We start from the raw sequence: 12,673 nt of genomic DNA, 5'->3' as shown, positions 1-12,673 counted from the left end.
TACGTACTATATATACACACCGAAACATAAATAGGCGACCAGTTCGGGTCCAGATCCTGGCAAACGACTGTCAGACCCATAAAAAGGTGGATAGGTATGTGTGCGTGGTGTTGCTCCCTCTTCAGAGCTCCCGGTGTGTGTATTTAGCCATGGCAGCTGCGCCTCATTACCCCATTTTATTGTGCCCGGCCTGAGTGATGCCTAGATGGTCTTAACACTGTCAAAGGCCTACACACACTCCGTCCTCTCCGCTGGCACATAATTAATGCAAAATGCAAACGTATTCATGGCGACACATAACGCATACGCCGTGTGGCAATAAAGGGCTTTAAAGCTTTAAGCCAGGCTCAGTGGCTGCCAGCTAAATTGTAAGACGACAGAAATATTTCAACTGAAATTTACGACGCGAACACACTAAATGCTCATTTAGTTTGCACTTTTATTTAGAAACTTCTTTTGCACGTTTGCCAAATTGTCTGCGGTGGCAAGCTGCACCACCGCCACCACTACCACCATCACCAGCAACAACAACAAAAACAATGACTTAAGGTCGAAAGGACGACAACAACAATAAGAAAAACAACAACAGCATTTTTGTGTGGCAAAGTGCAATAATAATGAAGGTAAAGGCGTAAATTTCGCTTTGGCTGCCGGCGTTTTCAGGACGAGAAAAATGGTCTGACTGCAACGAACTGGGCACCCCACGGTGGCTGGATCCTGCTGCTCCACCAACCAGCTACCAGCCAGTAGTCACCAGGCACCTGCCACCTCCTTCTACAGACTCACCTGTACAGGTGAGCCATGTTGTCAGCGGAAGGTAGCTACAAATTCTCGTTGCGAAAAGCTTTTAGTGAATTTATGGCAAGGAAATTCCTTTCGCTTCTGCTCGAAAAAGCGGCTCCCTTACTACTACATACAACTACAGCAACTACGACTTCTGGCCGTTTGTTTATACCTTGGTCCTCGACTTCAGTTTGCAGTTTTCAGTTTCCAGACCCCAAACACTTGGCATGTGTACGGCTTTATAAACTTCTTGGCATAATGCACTCCACTCCACACTCCACTCCATTCCACAGTTGGAAGCCAAACTCAGATTCGAAGTAGAAGCGCCTAATGAGCCCCAAACACAAAGGCGTGTGCTGGCACAAAATTTTCGCAATTGGAAACCCAAAACTTTGACAAGGCAAGGCCGGCACGCGCAATTAATTTGTCAGGAGCTCACGCACTTCAAAACAATTTGCCATATGCATTTCCACAAATTTTCTTCGCTTCTGATTTTATTTATATACTGTATGTGTAAAGGAGCATAATTTTTATTTTTATTGTTTGGCAGCTGTACTCGTATCAATTACCTGGCCGTGTTTCGCAAATTGCCAACAACCTTGAAGTGTTGCCGCTTCCCCCTAACTTTTTCTTTCATTTCATTTGCCGGTGCAAAGTCAGCATCCTGTTCCTTGGGAAAAACTTGATTCAAGTTTATTCAAAAACAAATTTAACTTTTAAGTCATCAGCAAGAAGCGACGAAAAGTAGAAGATAGCTTCTTGTTGCTGCCATATGCTGCAGAGCTAGGTAGGTCGTGCACAGACCGAAAAAAGGAGACCCATTATTCTTCTCTTTAATAAAGTGCTACTATCAATTTATTATAATGAATTGCCGTTGATTTTTCTAATATTTAATTGAAGAATTATTCCCCAGGCTTTTCCAAGAACTTTCCAAGAGATTTTAAAGATTATCTTCGAATTAATCCAATGAAGTGTAAATGGATTTATTTATTTCTGGGTTGAACCTTCGCCATATTCTGAATGTTTTTTAATCTTATCAGGAACAGTGGCTTTCCCTTTATTATTTTCATTTCGCGGAATATTTTATTGCGAAAATTACGTTAGCCTGTATATGCAGCCTGCAGAGAGAAAGCGTTTCAGAAAAAAGTTGGAAATGGCGGAATGAGGGGGAAGCGGCTTATGCATCTGCATCTTTTTTCCGACTGCCATTGTTTAACCGGAGGTCCTTGTGCCACCGCCATCCCGTCAGTGAACCGAATTCCCAACCGTATTTGCATTCAACTTAATTGCGTTTTAAGTAGATTTGTGGTGAAATGTGTTTGTGCGTTTACTGCATTTACATATGCGATTCTCAGTCTGCATATATATCCGATTACGAATGCCTCAAGTCCACCGTGTGCACTCTGCTCTTCTTACTTGTGAGATACTCACAACTGCAGGCTCTTATCTGTGGGCTTTTCGGTAAATGAATTCAGAACTCCAAATAGATTACAAGAAACTGCATCGCAAATCAGGTTAACAAATAGTATTTAATATTTAGTGTACTTTAGCACTCAGTAATTGTGTTCAATAGTGGGTGATCTTCTCTGATAAACATGCCAAGGCAATTAGCACTTTCAAATTCGCAGTGGCAAGCCATTTTCCTCAGCCTTTAGTTACTTTTCAGCATTTCTGCTTTATTCGCGTAGATTCCTTAAGCCAACATTATTTCAAGGTCTAAAGCTCTGTCTGAGCTGAGATGATTCTGTACTTGTGTTCGTGAGTTTATTTCACATTCTTTTATGCCGAGGTACACGTGTCAAACTAATTTCACATTTTGTTACCTTTTATTCGCCGTCGCATTTGTGTCACCTGCCGGCTTCAGATACTTTTGCTGCACCTCACCTCGACTCACATCCATACACCTCACCTCACACCGTGACGCTGGTGGCGCATTGAAATTCATAAAATATTTGCGGAGCGAAATAGGCTACGAAGACTAAGGCTCCGGGCGGAGTATTATGTGTCAAGCACGTTTGAATTCAAATTCAAATATTTGCCACAGTCGACAAACAAATAAGCGCAAATATGGTAAACAGCAATAAGGAGCAATGCTAAGCGGAACTGTAGCCGGCTCGTGTTCTTCGGATTTGTAGCTGTAGATGTATCTGTATCTTTGGGTGCGCCCATGCCAGCACTGGTAAAAATCTTTAGCACCAGAATATAATGCTGTCACCGTGGCAGTCACCTGAGCTGTTTGTTGTCTCAGGGTCCACAGTCTTAATTTTGCAACCAACGCTGAATATTCAATAGACTTTTGTTAACTGAAAGACAGCATGCTTCTACATAAATGTATAATATGTATATTTTTAAAGAAATCGGCTTATAAGCTTGGCTTGTCCTTGACACCAAAACGTGGAGTCGGCTAATCCTGTCTGAGCAAATTGTTTCAGGCCTGTAGAATAAATCAAATGATAGTTAATAGCTTTAATAAGATAAATTTGAAACAGAATACATATTTGAATAGAACTTGTTATTATAAGCTCTTTATTTTATTTCTTCCTTTTTAATTTGCTTTGTTCACTACCTAAGTGGAAATAAAACAAAGATAAAAATACAGAAATTCCTTTAATACTTTAACTTGTAAGTAAAATAGAATGGAACCAAAGAATGGAAGAAAGGGGCGTGGACATCGGCTTGTCAATGAATCGATTATGATTTGTGGGAAAAGTATAGCATACTTATATGCGCTGCCTACACAACTTTTCGGCGGGAATATATTTCAACGCAAATTTGCACATTGGCAGTGCCAAAAGAATGCGCCGAGGGACGATAAATCTTCAATTGTTTTCCCCCAAACAGACCAAAGGATATGTCCTTGTTCTGGCAATAGAGGACGAAGAGTGGAGGTCGGAGGATTGCCCTTTGCCAATGGCAATTTCGGCTTTTGCTCGCCACATTTGCTGGCCTAATTGCGACGTCTGGCGGCCAAAACAACGGAATGAAACCCAAAAAGCAGAAAACCCTAAAAGCACAAAACGCAAACAGAAAGACAAAAACTGAGCTGTCATTACGCTTCAAATCCCCACCAAAGCATGAAAACTTTTACAACTCTGCTTTGATAATTGTCACAGTGACCTTTTTTTCTTCTCTTAGCTGGGTAGGAGGAATATAAAAATATGCGATCGAATAACAAGTGAATCTAGAGTTCATTTCAATGAACTCTCCACCCGCTCTTAACCTTGCCAATTAAAGTGAGAAATAGAGCCAAACATTCCGCATTGAATAGAAATAAGAAAATAAGGGAATTCGGCAATAAATAGCTATGGCGAAAATATATTTTTGGCTGTTGTCTCGGTCAGTGAGCGAGGTCCTGTCCAATTTGGAGCTCCAGGACCTCAGAGTGCAGGCGACTTCGACATCGACTCGGACTCGGACTCGCTGGCTGCCAAGACAAGATAAATGATGTTGCCGAAGTGTGATGCCGCACACACACATGGGTGTATGTGTGGGCTTGTGTGTTGTTATCACTTAGCTGGCCATGTTAGCTGCCATTCCACTGACTTTTTGCAATTGTCTGGCCGGGATTGTCATGACTTTTGACTTCTTCACCCAGCTTTTTCGCTTCTCTCAGCTTTGATGCTTTTTTTCAATATCATTATTTCATTCTTTTTTTGGCGACTTCCCCTGTAACATTTCTCATAATGATTGGGTTGTGAAAAATGCAATTATTTTTGATTGTAGTTTAAGGTGCCATGTTTGCATTGCTCGCCAAATGCCGCACATTTATCACTTGCCCCACATTTGACATTTTTGCAAGTCAACACGGGGAGCGACATGGAATTTATTGAGCCAGTCTGGGGCCATACATCAGGCGCAACATTTGTCAGGGAGTGCCTCCTAATACTGGGGCGCTGAATCGTCGCATTGAACTTTCTTTCTATTGATTTTCAACTCGGGCACAGCCGAACAGGGCAGAGCAGAGCAGAGCAGGCTGTATGTGATGCGTGTTGTAATTTTGGCAATTTTAATGCCATTAAAAGCAGCTAGCAGCTCAAAAAGTTGCAAATGATGTGCGAAGGTTGGAAATGTTCTGGGGGAAATGTTGGGAGTATTGTTCGTATTTATGCAATTTGTGGCAGCTGTTCGAACAACCGCAGCGACAAGACTCATGTAACACACTCCCATTCTGCCACAAAAACAACCACAACGGCAACAACAATTACAAAAAACCAGTGTGCCCTGGAATTTTCAATTAAATTGCAAAATCAATTTTCAGCAAATTAGCATATTTATATTTGCATATTTTTAATGGCAAGCCGGAGGCTGGGAGTGTGAGGGCCGTTCAGGTAGGTCACAACAGGTGCGAAAAGGGAAATTGCGCCAAATTAAAATCAGATAACACGAAATGACTTACATTAGAGCCTCCCACATATCAGTTGATCCGGACTCCGGAGTCAGAGTGCCGGATTCCAGTTTGCCCGGGTTAGGGGCTGGGTTAGTCGTCACCAGCATCTGTGGCAAAGGCGCGTGTCTGATGTTCAGCCATCCACATCAGAATTACAAAACCAGAGTCATCCGAGGCACTGGGAAGCTCCAATCCAAACCAAACCAAGCCAAACAAACACACACATTTCCCGGAAGCTCAAAGTCAGCAAACTCGGTCCTTGTGGCCACGTGCAGGGCACTTACTAATGCCTTACGGTGCCTATGGCATATCATAACCATATAGACGCCAAGCCCATGGCAAGTATTTCGATAATTACATTTAGCAACTGGGTCCGATTGGGGAGATTCTAAAGTAAGCAAATCATTCGGACAATAATTAATTTAATAATCTTATCAAATTCATAAGGAACGTTTAATGGTTGGTTTCTCTGATCTTAATTGGTTTTTGGATTAAAAAAACACATTTATTTTATATACAGAATATTTTTAAGAAATTTAAACAATTTTATTTTATCAAAAAGGTTTTAGAAAAGTTTAAAGTAAATTTAAAATTTTATGAAGCCTAAGGTAGAAAAAACTTTTGAATGGCAAAAAAACTCTTGCATCGACCCTAACCAGAACATATCCCATTGGCAATATACATTTTAATTTATTTATACACGTTTTTACCCCCAAAACAGTGAAATGGTTTTCTCCCCACCCACCAACCCACATACACATGTGTGGCCACAATTTCGGTATACAAATTACAAAATTATACAAATCAACGCCGCACAATTGCTCCAATTGAACCCAGACCAGAGACTTCTTTGCTTCTTCCCCAAATTTGAAGTAGCTCCCAGACCAACTCCTTAGTATCCTCACGCTAGACAGGACGTAGAGTCCTTTCCCTTCTTCTGCTGATGGTGTGGCTGGCAGAGATTAGAGTCGCTCCAGACGAACAATCAAAGACAAAGCGCTCTCGACACCTGTGCAGAATTATGAAGCCCTCTTGCAGGCACCCCCATCCAACAGCGGTTTTGGATCAATCGTCCGGGTCGGGCTGGGTGGCTTCAGTGCCTCAGTGGTTCAGTAGCTCGCTGGCTCGGTGCTGCAGCGGTTGGGGATTTGGGTAGCTTTGAGAGCGAGGCAATTAAGTCATTACTTCGTATGCTTTTGCTACTTCCACCGCCAAAGGCGTTCGTTCTGCAGGTGTTATACAAGTGTGCAAACAAAGTGCCACGGTGGTTGCATAAAAACCAGTAAAGCGGACGTAAGTGTCTGTGCCTGTGTGTATGTGTGTGTTGGGTATGAAGCGCCTCTGTGTGCGTGTGAGTACACATCCTCGTTTGTTTGCCAAAGTCTGTCTTCCCAGCTCCGCAATTCGTTGTGGTTGCAATAAAGGCATGCAAATTTATGTGCGCCACCCACCAAACCACGCCTTCGTGCCATATTTTTGATAAGCAATTTTCATCGCCCCCAAGTTGGTGTGAATATGAATGGATATGGGTATGAGTATGCGTATGGGAATGAGTGGTGGCGAAATGAAATTAACAAATCATTTCACTTATGGGCACTGGGGCATCTGCTTCCACTTAGTCTCGGCATCACTTTGATGATAATTTGAATGGGAAATGTGTCATTTTGGGCGATTACAAAAAGAATCTTATCAGTTGCCAGGCAGGAGGGCAAATTGAAATGTTTCTCAAAATAAAAATTTCTTAATTGGCAGATGTAAGGTGACAAATGGGGTCATAATACGACCCCCTACACGAGTTTACAGAAAAAAATACACATTTTTGTTGCTACCTGAAAGAAAGTTGCGCTAATCCCTTTATGTCAAATTCTTTGTAATTGACCATATTTCACTGATAATCTCAATTAGCCAATTAAATAGAGGACCAATAAAAACCGCTCCATTTACGGTTTCAGTCATGGATCAAGTTGCGGGAGAACTACACGCCGCCTCACTATCTCGCATGCGACGTGCCATGAAGTATTTTGGAATGTTACCATTTTCGAATCATCTAATACCAAAATTACTCTGCAATCTGTGGCTCATAGTTTCCATTGTGATTTCCACGCAATTTCGATTCACCTTTGACTATGATTTCACCTATGACTTTATGAACGACACCTTTTCGCGCACCATTGACTTGAGTGACTTTGTAGGCCTGTCAACGGCTCAATTTATTATCGGAATGGAACTTATATGGTGGAATCACTACAAGGAAATAGATAGCCACCTCGAGGAGATTCGTTATAAATTAAAAGCCCACCTGGGCCAAAATGTTAACCTGCAACGGCTGCGTGGCTACTGCAAACCCATTTATGTGTCATTGCTTATTCGATGTTTCCTTTTTGTGTCTGTGACCGTGTGGAACTCTAGAGCCCTTACATACTACGCCCTCTACTCGGAGCTAGTCACCCTGATGAGGTTTTCAGAGTTTACACTGTACTGTGCTGTGATTTTGGCCATGTACCAAGAACTTTTACTAGCTGGCAGGAATCTTCTGGAGGAATTACAGCAAACGCAGTACGAACCATGGGCCGTCCGCCATTTCACGATAAAGAAGCTGGAAAGAATGCAACAAATCCATGGACTACTTTGGCAAGCTATTCGCAGGGTAGAGCACAACTTTAAGCTGAGCCTCATCACCATACTAGTGAAGTTCTTTGTGGATACCTCTGCTTTGCCCTACTGGATGTACCTGGGAATAGTCCAGAACTCGGACATAACAATTCAATTTTGTTAGTACCCTATTGCTTAAGTATCTTGAATCTATTTTCAATTCTTAAACTTGACAATCCAATCCATTTATCTCAACGCGAGTGCCGCGTACTTTACTGATAATCACAAATAATCTAAAACTGTGTCTTAATTTACTAAGTGTCGGCGTTGAGGTCAATCCAAAACTATTTCAGTCATGAGTCGAAATTCCGGCGAACTACACAGTGTCGCGGTTCTCCGCATTCAGTTCCTAATGAAGGGCCTGGGAATGCTACCAATAAAAAACGTCCTAGTTTCAAAAGTGTTTTGCCACATAATTCTTTTCACAGTTGTGATATGTTTTACATGGTGGTATTCTATATTTTACTATAAAGTTGTCACATACCATTTGGCTGATGAATTTTCGAAGTTCTTCGAAATAGCCATATGCGTATCCGTAATGGCCTGTCATGTCGCAGTTGGTCTAGAATTACTCTGGAAAAACTACAGCCACGAAATCGAGGAACACTTTGAGCAAATTATTATTCACTTAAATCAATATCTGGCCCAATCGGTGAATCTAAAACGCATTCGAAGATATTGCAATATTGTGTATATATTGTGGCTATTATGCTTCCTAACATTTATTATATCAACCACTCTCACCGGTGCGAGAGATGTACGTTACTACATCATGTATTCAGATATAGTGATAACCTTGCGATTGACGGAATTCGCGTTGTATTGTTCCGTGGTCTTGGCTTTGCACATAGAACTCAACGAGGGGGCATCCAACATCGTGAATGAACTTCAACAAACGCGGTTTGAGACGTTGTCCATTCGTCGTCTGTCTCTGGAAAAACTGAAACAGTTTCAAAAAATACATGGACTACTCTGGGCATCTATTAGGTGTGTGGAGAGTAACTTTCAGCTGAGTTTGGTCACAATAATATTGAGGACTTTCATGCATACTTTTGGAATGCCATACTGGATATATTTCAACATTATCTGGCGGCATAGTGCTTCCAGTGTTTTGTGTTAGTAACATTCAGAATCTCTTAGCTATCTAATACCCGTTACTCAGGCTATTACACTTATCTAACACTTATCTTACACTTATCTAAAATATACTTCTAATAAACACAACAGAATATATTATATTTTTTTGCAGATTGTGCCACTGATGAATGCATAAAGCTCGTGGAAATTATGGTTCCCTGCTGGATATGTACTCGCTGTGATGTGTTGCAACGCAGGTTTCGATCCTTGTTTTATACGGTTACCACAGATCGCCGGAACCGCCAACTTAATGCCGCTCTTAACCGGCTCTGTATGCAGCTAGGGCAGGAAAAGTGCAGGTTCAGTGCCGCAGGCTTGGTGGAAATTAGCACGGAAATGCTGGGAAAGGTAGGGCTTTCCTCTGCCAAATATTTTTATTTATTAATTTCTTTTTGTATACCTTCTAGTTCATTTTTGGAATGGTGAGCTACATTGTGATTTGCATCCAGTTTAGCATGAACCTCATGGCCAGCAAACTCAAGAAACATGCAGAAAACTTTACGACGATTGAACCCAAATAAATGGCACGTTGTTGGGCAGTCTAGTCGCGTGCTTATTAAATTAAAATCAATTACCATAATTAGTAAATTTGATGTCTGCCCGTGCATAATCAAAGAAGGACAACGAGGCCAATCAGCGCAGCAGCAGATGGCAAGGAGTCGTACTCACATAATTATTCATGCTTAAAAATTCTATTATAAACTTTCGCCCACGGCCGTTGACCGTTTGCCCAGGACGATGTAAAGGAGGGGTGTTGTTATTTTAGGAGGTTATGGAGAAAGTTGGGCCAGTGTTTTGGGTTTGTTTGCCACGCATGGCCAATCTGTCAGATGTCTAAACGTGGGCAAGTGTGTGAGCAAAGAGTACACTGAGAAGTCTGCGGCTCCTTAAACTTAAAAAATATTTATCATATGATTCCTGAAAAGCACCGAAAAAAATTTAATAAATTTAAATTGATGTGGGCAAGTGAGCATGCATAATACTTGAACTTTCTTAGTATGTCCGCACGAGTAAGCACTAATTCTCTCTCCAGCACTTCAATCAACAAAATCATCAAAATTTTATGATAGATCGAATTGAAGCGCCTGGAAACCAATATTACCAAAAGCCCGTATATCAGACCAAGCGGCAAATTCAACAGAAAATATTGTTAGGCCATTCATTAATCAAGATGAATTTTCCATTTTGAGGCATGCTTCAAAAATTCACAAAAGAAAAGCCTGAAGTTAAAGTGAGCCAAATGAAGATTCTCGATAAAGTGCAACTGTTTGCTGTCGCATGCAACATGACAGTGCTATCGAATACTTCTACAATGGCTCCTAACGAGCTTTCTGACATTTGACACAGTGGATTTAAGGCACATTTCAGAAACGGCTTAAAGACTTCTTTCATCAGAATTACGGCACTGTGAGAAATAAATCAAGACTTTTTTGGATAAGCCTTCAAAAGATTTGGGTTTTATTTGCGTTATTTATATTTAATATTTCGAGTAACTAATTAACAACGTCTGTAAAATATAACCTTAAAGCTTAAACTACTAAAGAATGAATTTTTTGTTCAATGCTTCTTCTATAGGATGAACTGTAAAGTCATTTGGGATTTTCATTTCGGGCTTCGATGAAAGCTTAAAGACACCTCCTGCAGCTGCATCGGCGTTGAGCATTCACCTGGCTAGTTTTTGTCCTGATTCCAATTTTGGATTTGCCTTTTCCAGGTTTTCATAAAAGACAAATTATATGTCCATAGAAGTTCTTCCAGGATGAATGTTCAATCACTGAGAAATGCTAGGTTCGGGTTCGTGTGAGAATTGTGGTTGCGGCAACACTTTGGCCCAATGGCAAATAATAAAAGGCAACTCATAATCGTCTCATAAAAATCAGATGTGCTCACGCACATTAATGTCCATAGACGCCAGCAGGCAGGATACGTTGCCCCACTGCCAGGATGCTATAAGCCAGGACGAGTCCTTTGACATAGACAATGGAGAGAATGGCAGCCTCCTTGCTTCTTGGCAATGACTGACATGTAAGAGTGGAACTCGTACGTAACACAGAGAAGGACTTTTATAGCGACACGTAGTCAGGCACGTTTTGAAGTGCAGGAAGCTCGTTCCTGTCTATGATAGAGCCGTGTGTCTCAGTTTTTGTGCCACAGTGTGTGTGTATAGTTATTACTTTTATGAAGCATGTGATTACATTTTATTTTTAATGCTTTTAGTAAAATGAGGTTAGTACACACTTGGTTAGCGACAAATTACTTTTCTCTCTGCTGCTCCCAGCTTGCAAAATATGCGACATTTTTTGGGAAAATTTGTGAGCTTCTGCTGACAATATTTGCATTCGCTCATTGTTTTTGTGATTGGGGCAGTGCTTAAACCATCAACTATTGGCTGCATTAAACATTGTGCACAATTAACTTCCGCTTCCGGTTGTGATTGAACCCGGCTCTATGTGAGCCCCGATAAGCTATGCAATAAACACGCGAACACAAGCCCACAACTGTGTGCATATTTACCCACACTCCCACCCCGCCGTAATGGATGGCGGGCGTAGTTAACTGTTTGCATATTAACGACAAATAACCCACTATCTTGCAACATGCATGGAGAGTGTGTGCCCTCGTATTATGCATCAGTGGGCGAGCACTGAGTGAGCGATAAGCACTAGATAATATTCCGGACCTTCCATTGCATAGATTGCATAATGGTCGTCCTGCCACACAGGCTTAATTTAAAGATGCAATACTATATCGCCAGCCGTCGGCATAGTTTGTGTTCACTGGACGCAGTAAAATGAAGTTTAAATCCACCCGATTCTGACATCTTCCGGGCATCTGCAATCCGATTCGAAATTTCCAATAGCTGCAAGTATCGCAGATTTCGGCATTTCAATTAATTTAACGAGATACTGAAACTTAACGCTGCAACAGTAACCGTAACTGACTAAAAACAAATGCTACCGATCGATGAAATAAAGCAATTAAATGATATCTACGGAACCCCGGCCAGGAAACGGATGAAAACTAGCAAAGATATTGCTTTCTTTGGGCGACTATGTAAGGGATCCATGCATAGTTGTGCATTTTCGGTCCCCCTCGAAAATTTAACAAAAAATCGAATAAATATTTTGTTTTTAGAATTTATTGCAGATTGGTGGAGTATCAAACTACAAATTGTTTAAGGTATTACGCTCAAGAATCGGACCGAAAATGGCCAAGATTTGGCCTTTGCTGGGGGCCATATAAGGGATCCATGCATAGTTGTGGATTTTCGAAAGAGACCCTCCAGAAAATTTAACAAAAAATCTACAAAATATTTCGTTTTTAGATTTTAATGCAGATTGATGAAGAATCAAACTACAAATCATTTAAGGTATTTCGCTCAAGAATCGGACCAAAAATGGTCAAGATATGGCCTTCGCTGGGGGCCATATAAGAGCTCACTGCATTGTTGTGGATTTTCGAAGGGGGCCCTCCAGAAAATTTAACAAAAAATCTACAAAATATTTCGTTTTTAGATTTTAATGCAGATTGATGAAGAATCTAACTACAAATCGTTTAAGGTATTCCGCTCAAGAATCGGTTCGAAAATGGTCAAGATATGGCCTTCGCTGGGAGCCATATAAGGGCTCCCTGCATTGTTGTGATTTTTCGAAGGAGACCCCCCAGCAAATTTAACAAAAAATCTAAAAAATGGCCAACATATAGACCTCGCCA

The 12,673-nt window shown here is 41.2% G+C and overlaps 1 protein-coding gene across 1 annotated transcript; it reads left to right on the top strand.

The window, feature by feature from the left end:
* Window positions 1-7,124: 7,124 nt before the first annotated feature.
* On the top strand, window positions 7,125-9,986 carry LOC6499086 (putative gustatory receptor 98a). The gene is made up of 3 exons (XM_001955298.4): window positions 7,125-7,941; window positions 9,072-9,307; window positions 9,367-9,986. Exons 1-3 carry the CDS (start codon window positions 7,125-7,127, stop codon window positions 9,478-9,480), a joined length of 1,167 nt encoding a protein of 388 aa, XP_001955334.3. The 3' UTR covers window positions 9,481-9,986.
* The last annotated feature ends 2,687 nt before the right edge of the window (window positions 9,987-12,673 follow it).

The sequence above is a fragment of the Drosophila ananassae genome, chromosome 2L, assembly GCF_017639315.1.
Source record: "Drosophila ananassae strain 14024-0371.13 chromosome 2L, ASM1763931v2, whole genome shotgun sequence".
Taxonomy (NCBI): domain Eukaryota; kingdom Metazoa; phylum Arthropoda; class Insecta; order Diptera; family Drosophilidae; genus Drosophila; species Drosophila ananassae.
The sequence above is the reverse complement of the archived record's forward strand: the minus strand, read 5'-3'. Positions and strand labels throughout refer to the sequence as shown.

Coding starts and splice junctions, on each gene's coding strand:
- LOC6499086 (XM_001955298.4), top strand. CDS start 7,125: ATGGATCAAGTTGCGGGAGAACTACACGCCGCCTCACTATCTCGCATG. Junction 7,942..9,071: donor GGACATAACAATTCAATTTT/GTTAGTACCCTA, acceptor ATTTTTTTGCAG/ATTGTGCCACTGATGAATGC. Junction 9,308..9,366: donor GCACGGAAATGCTGGGAAAG/GTAGGGCTTTCC, acceptor TATACCTTCTAG/TTCATTTTTGGAATGGTGAG.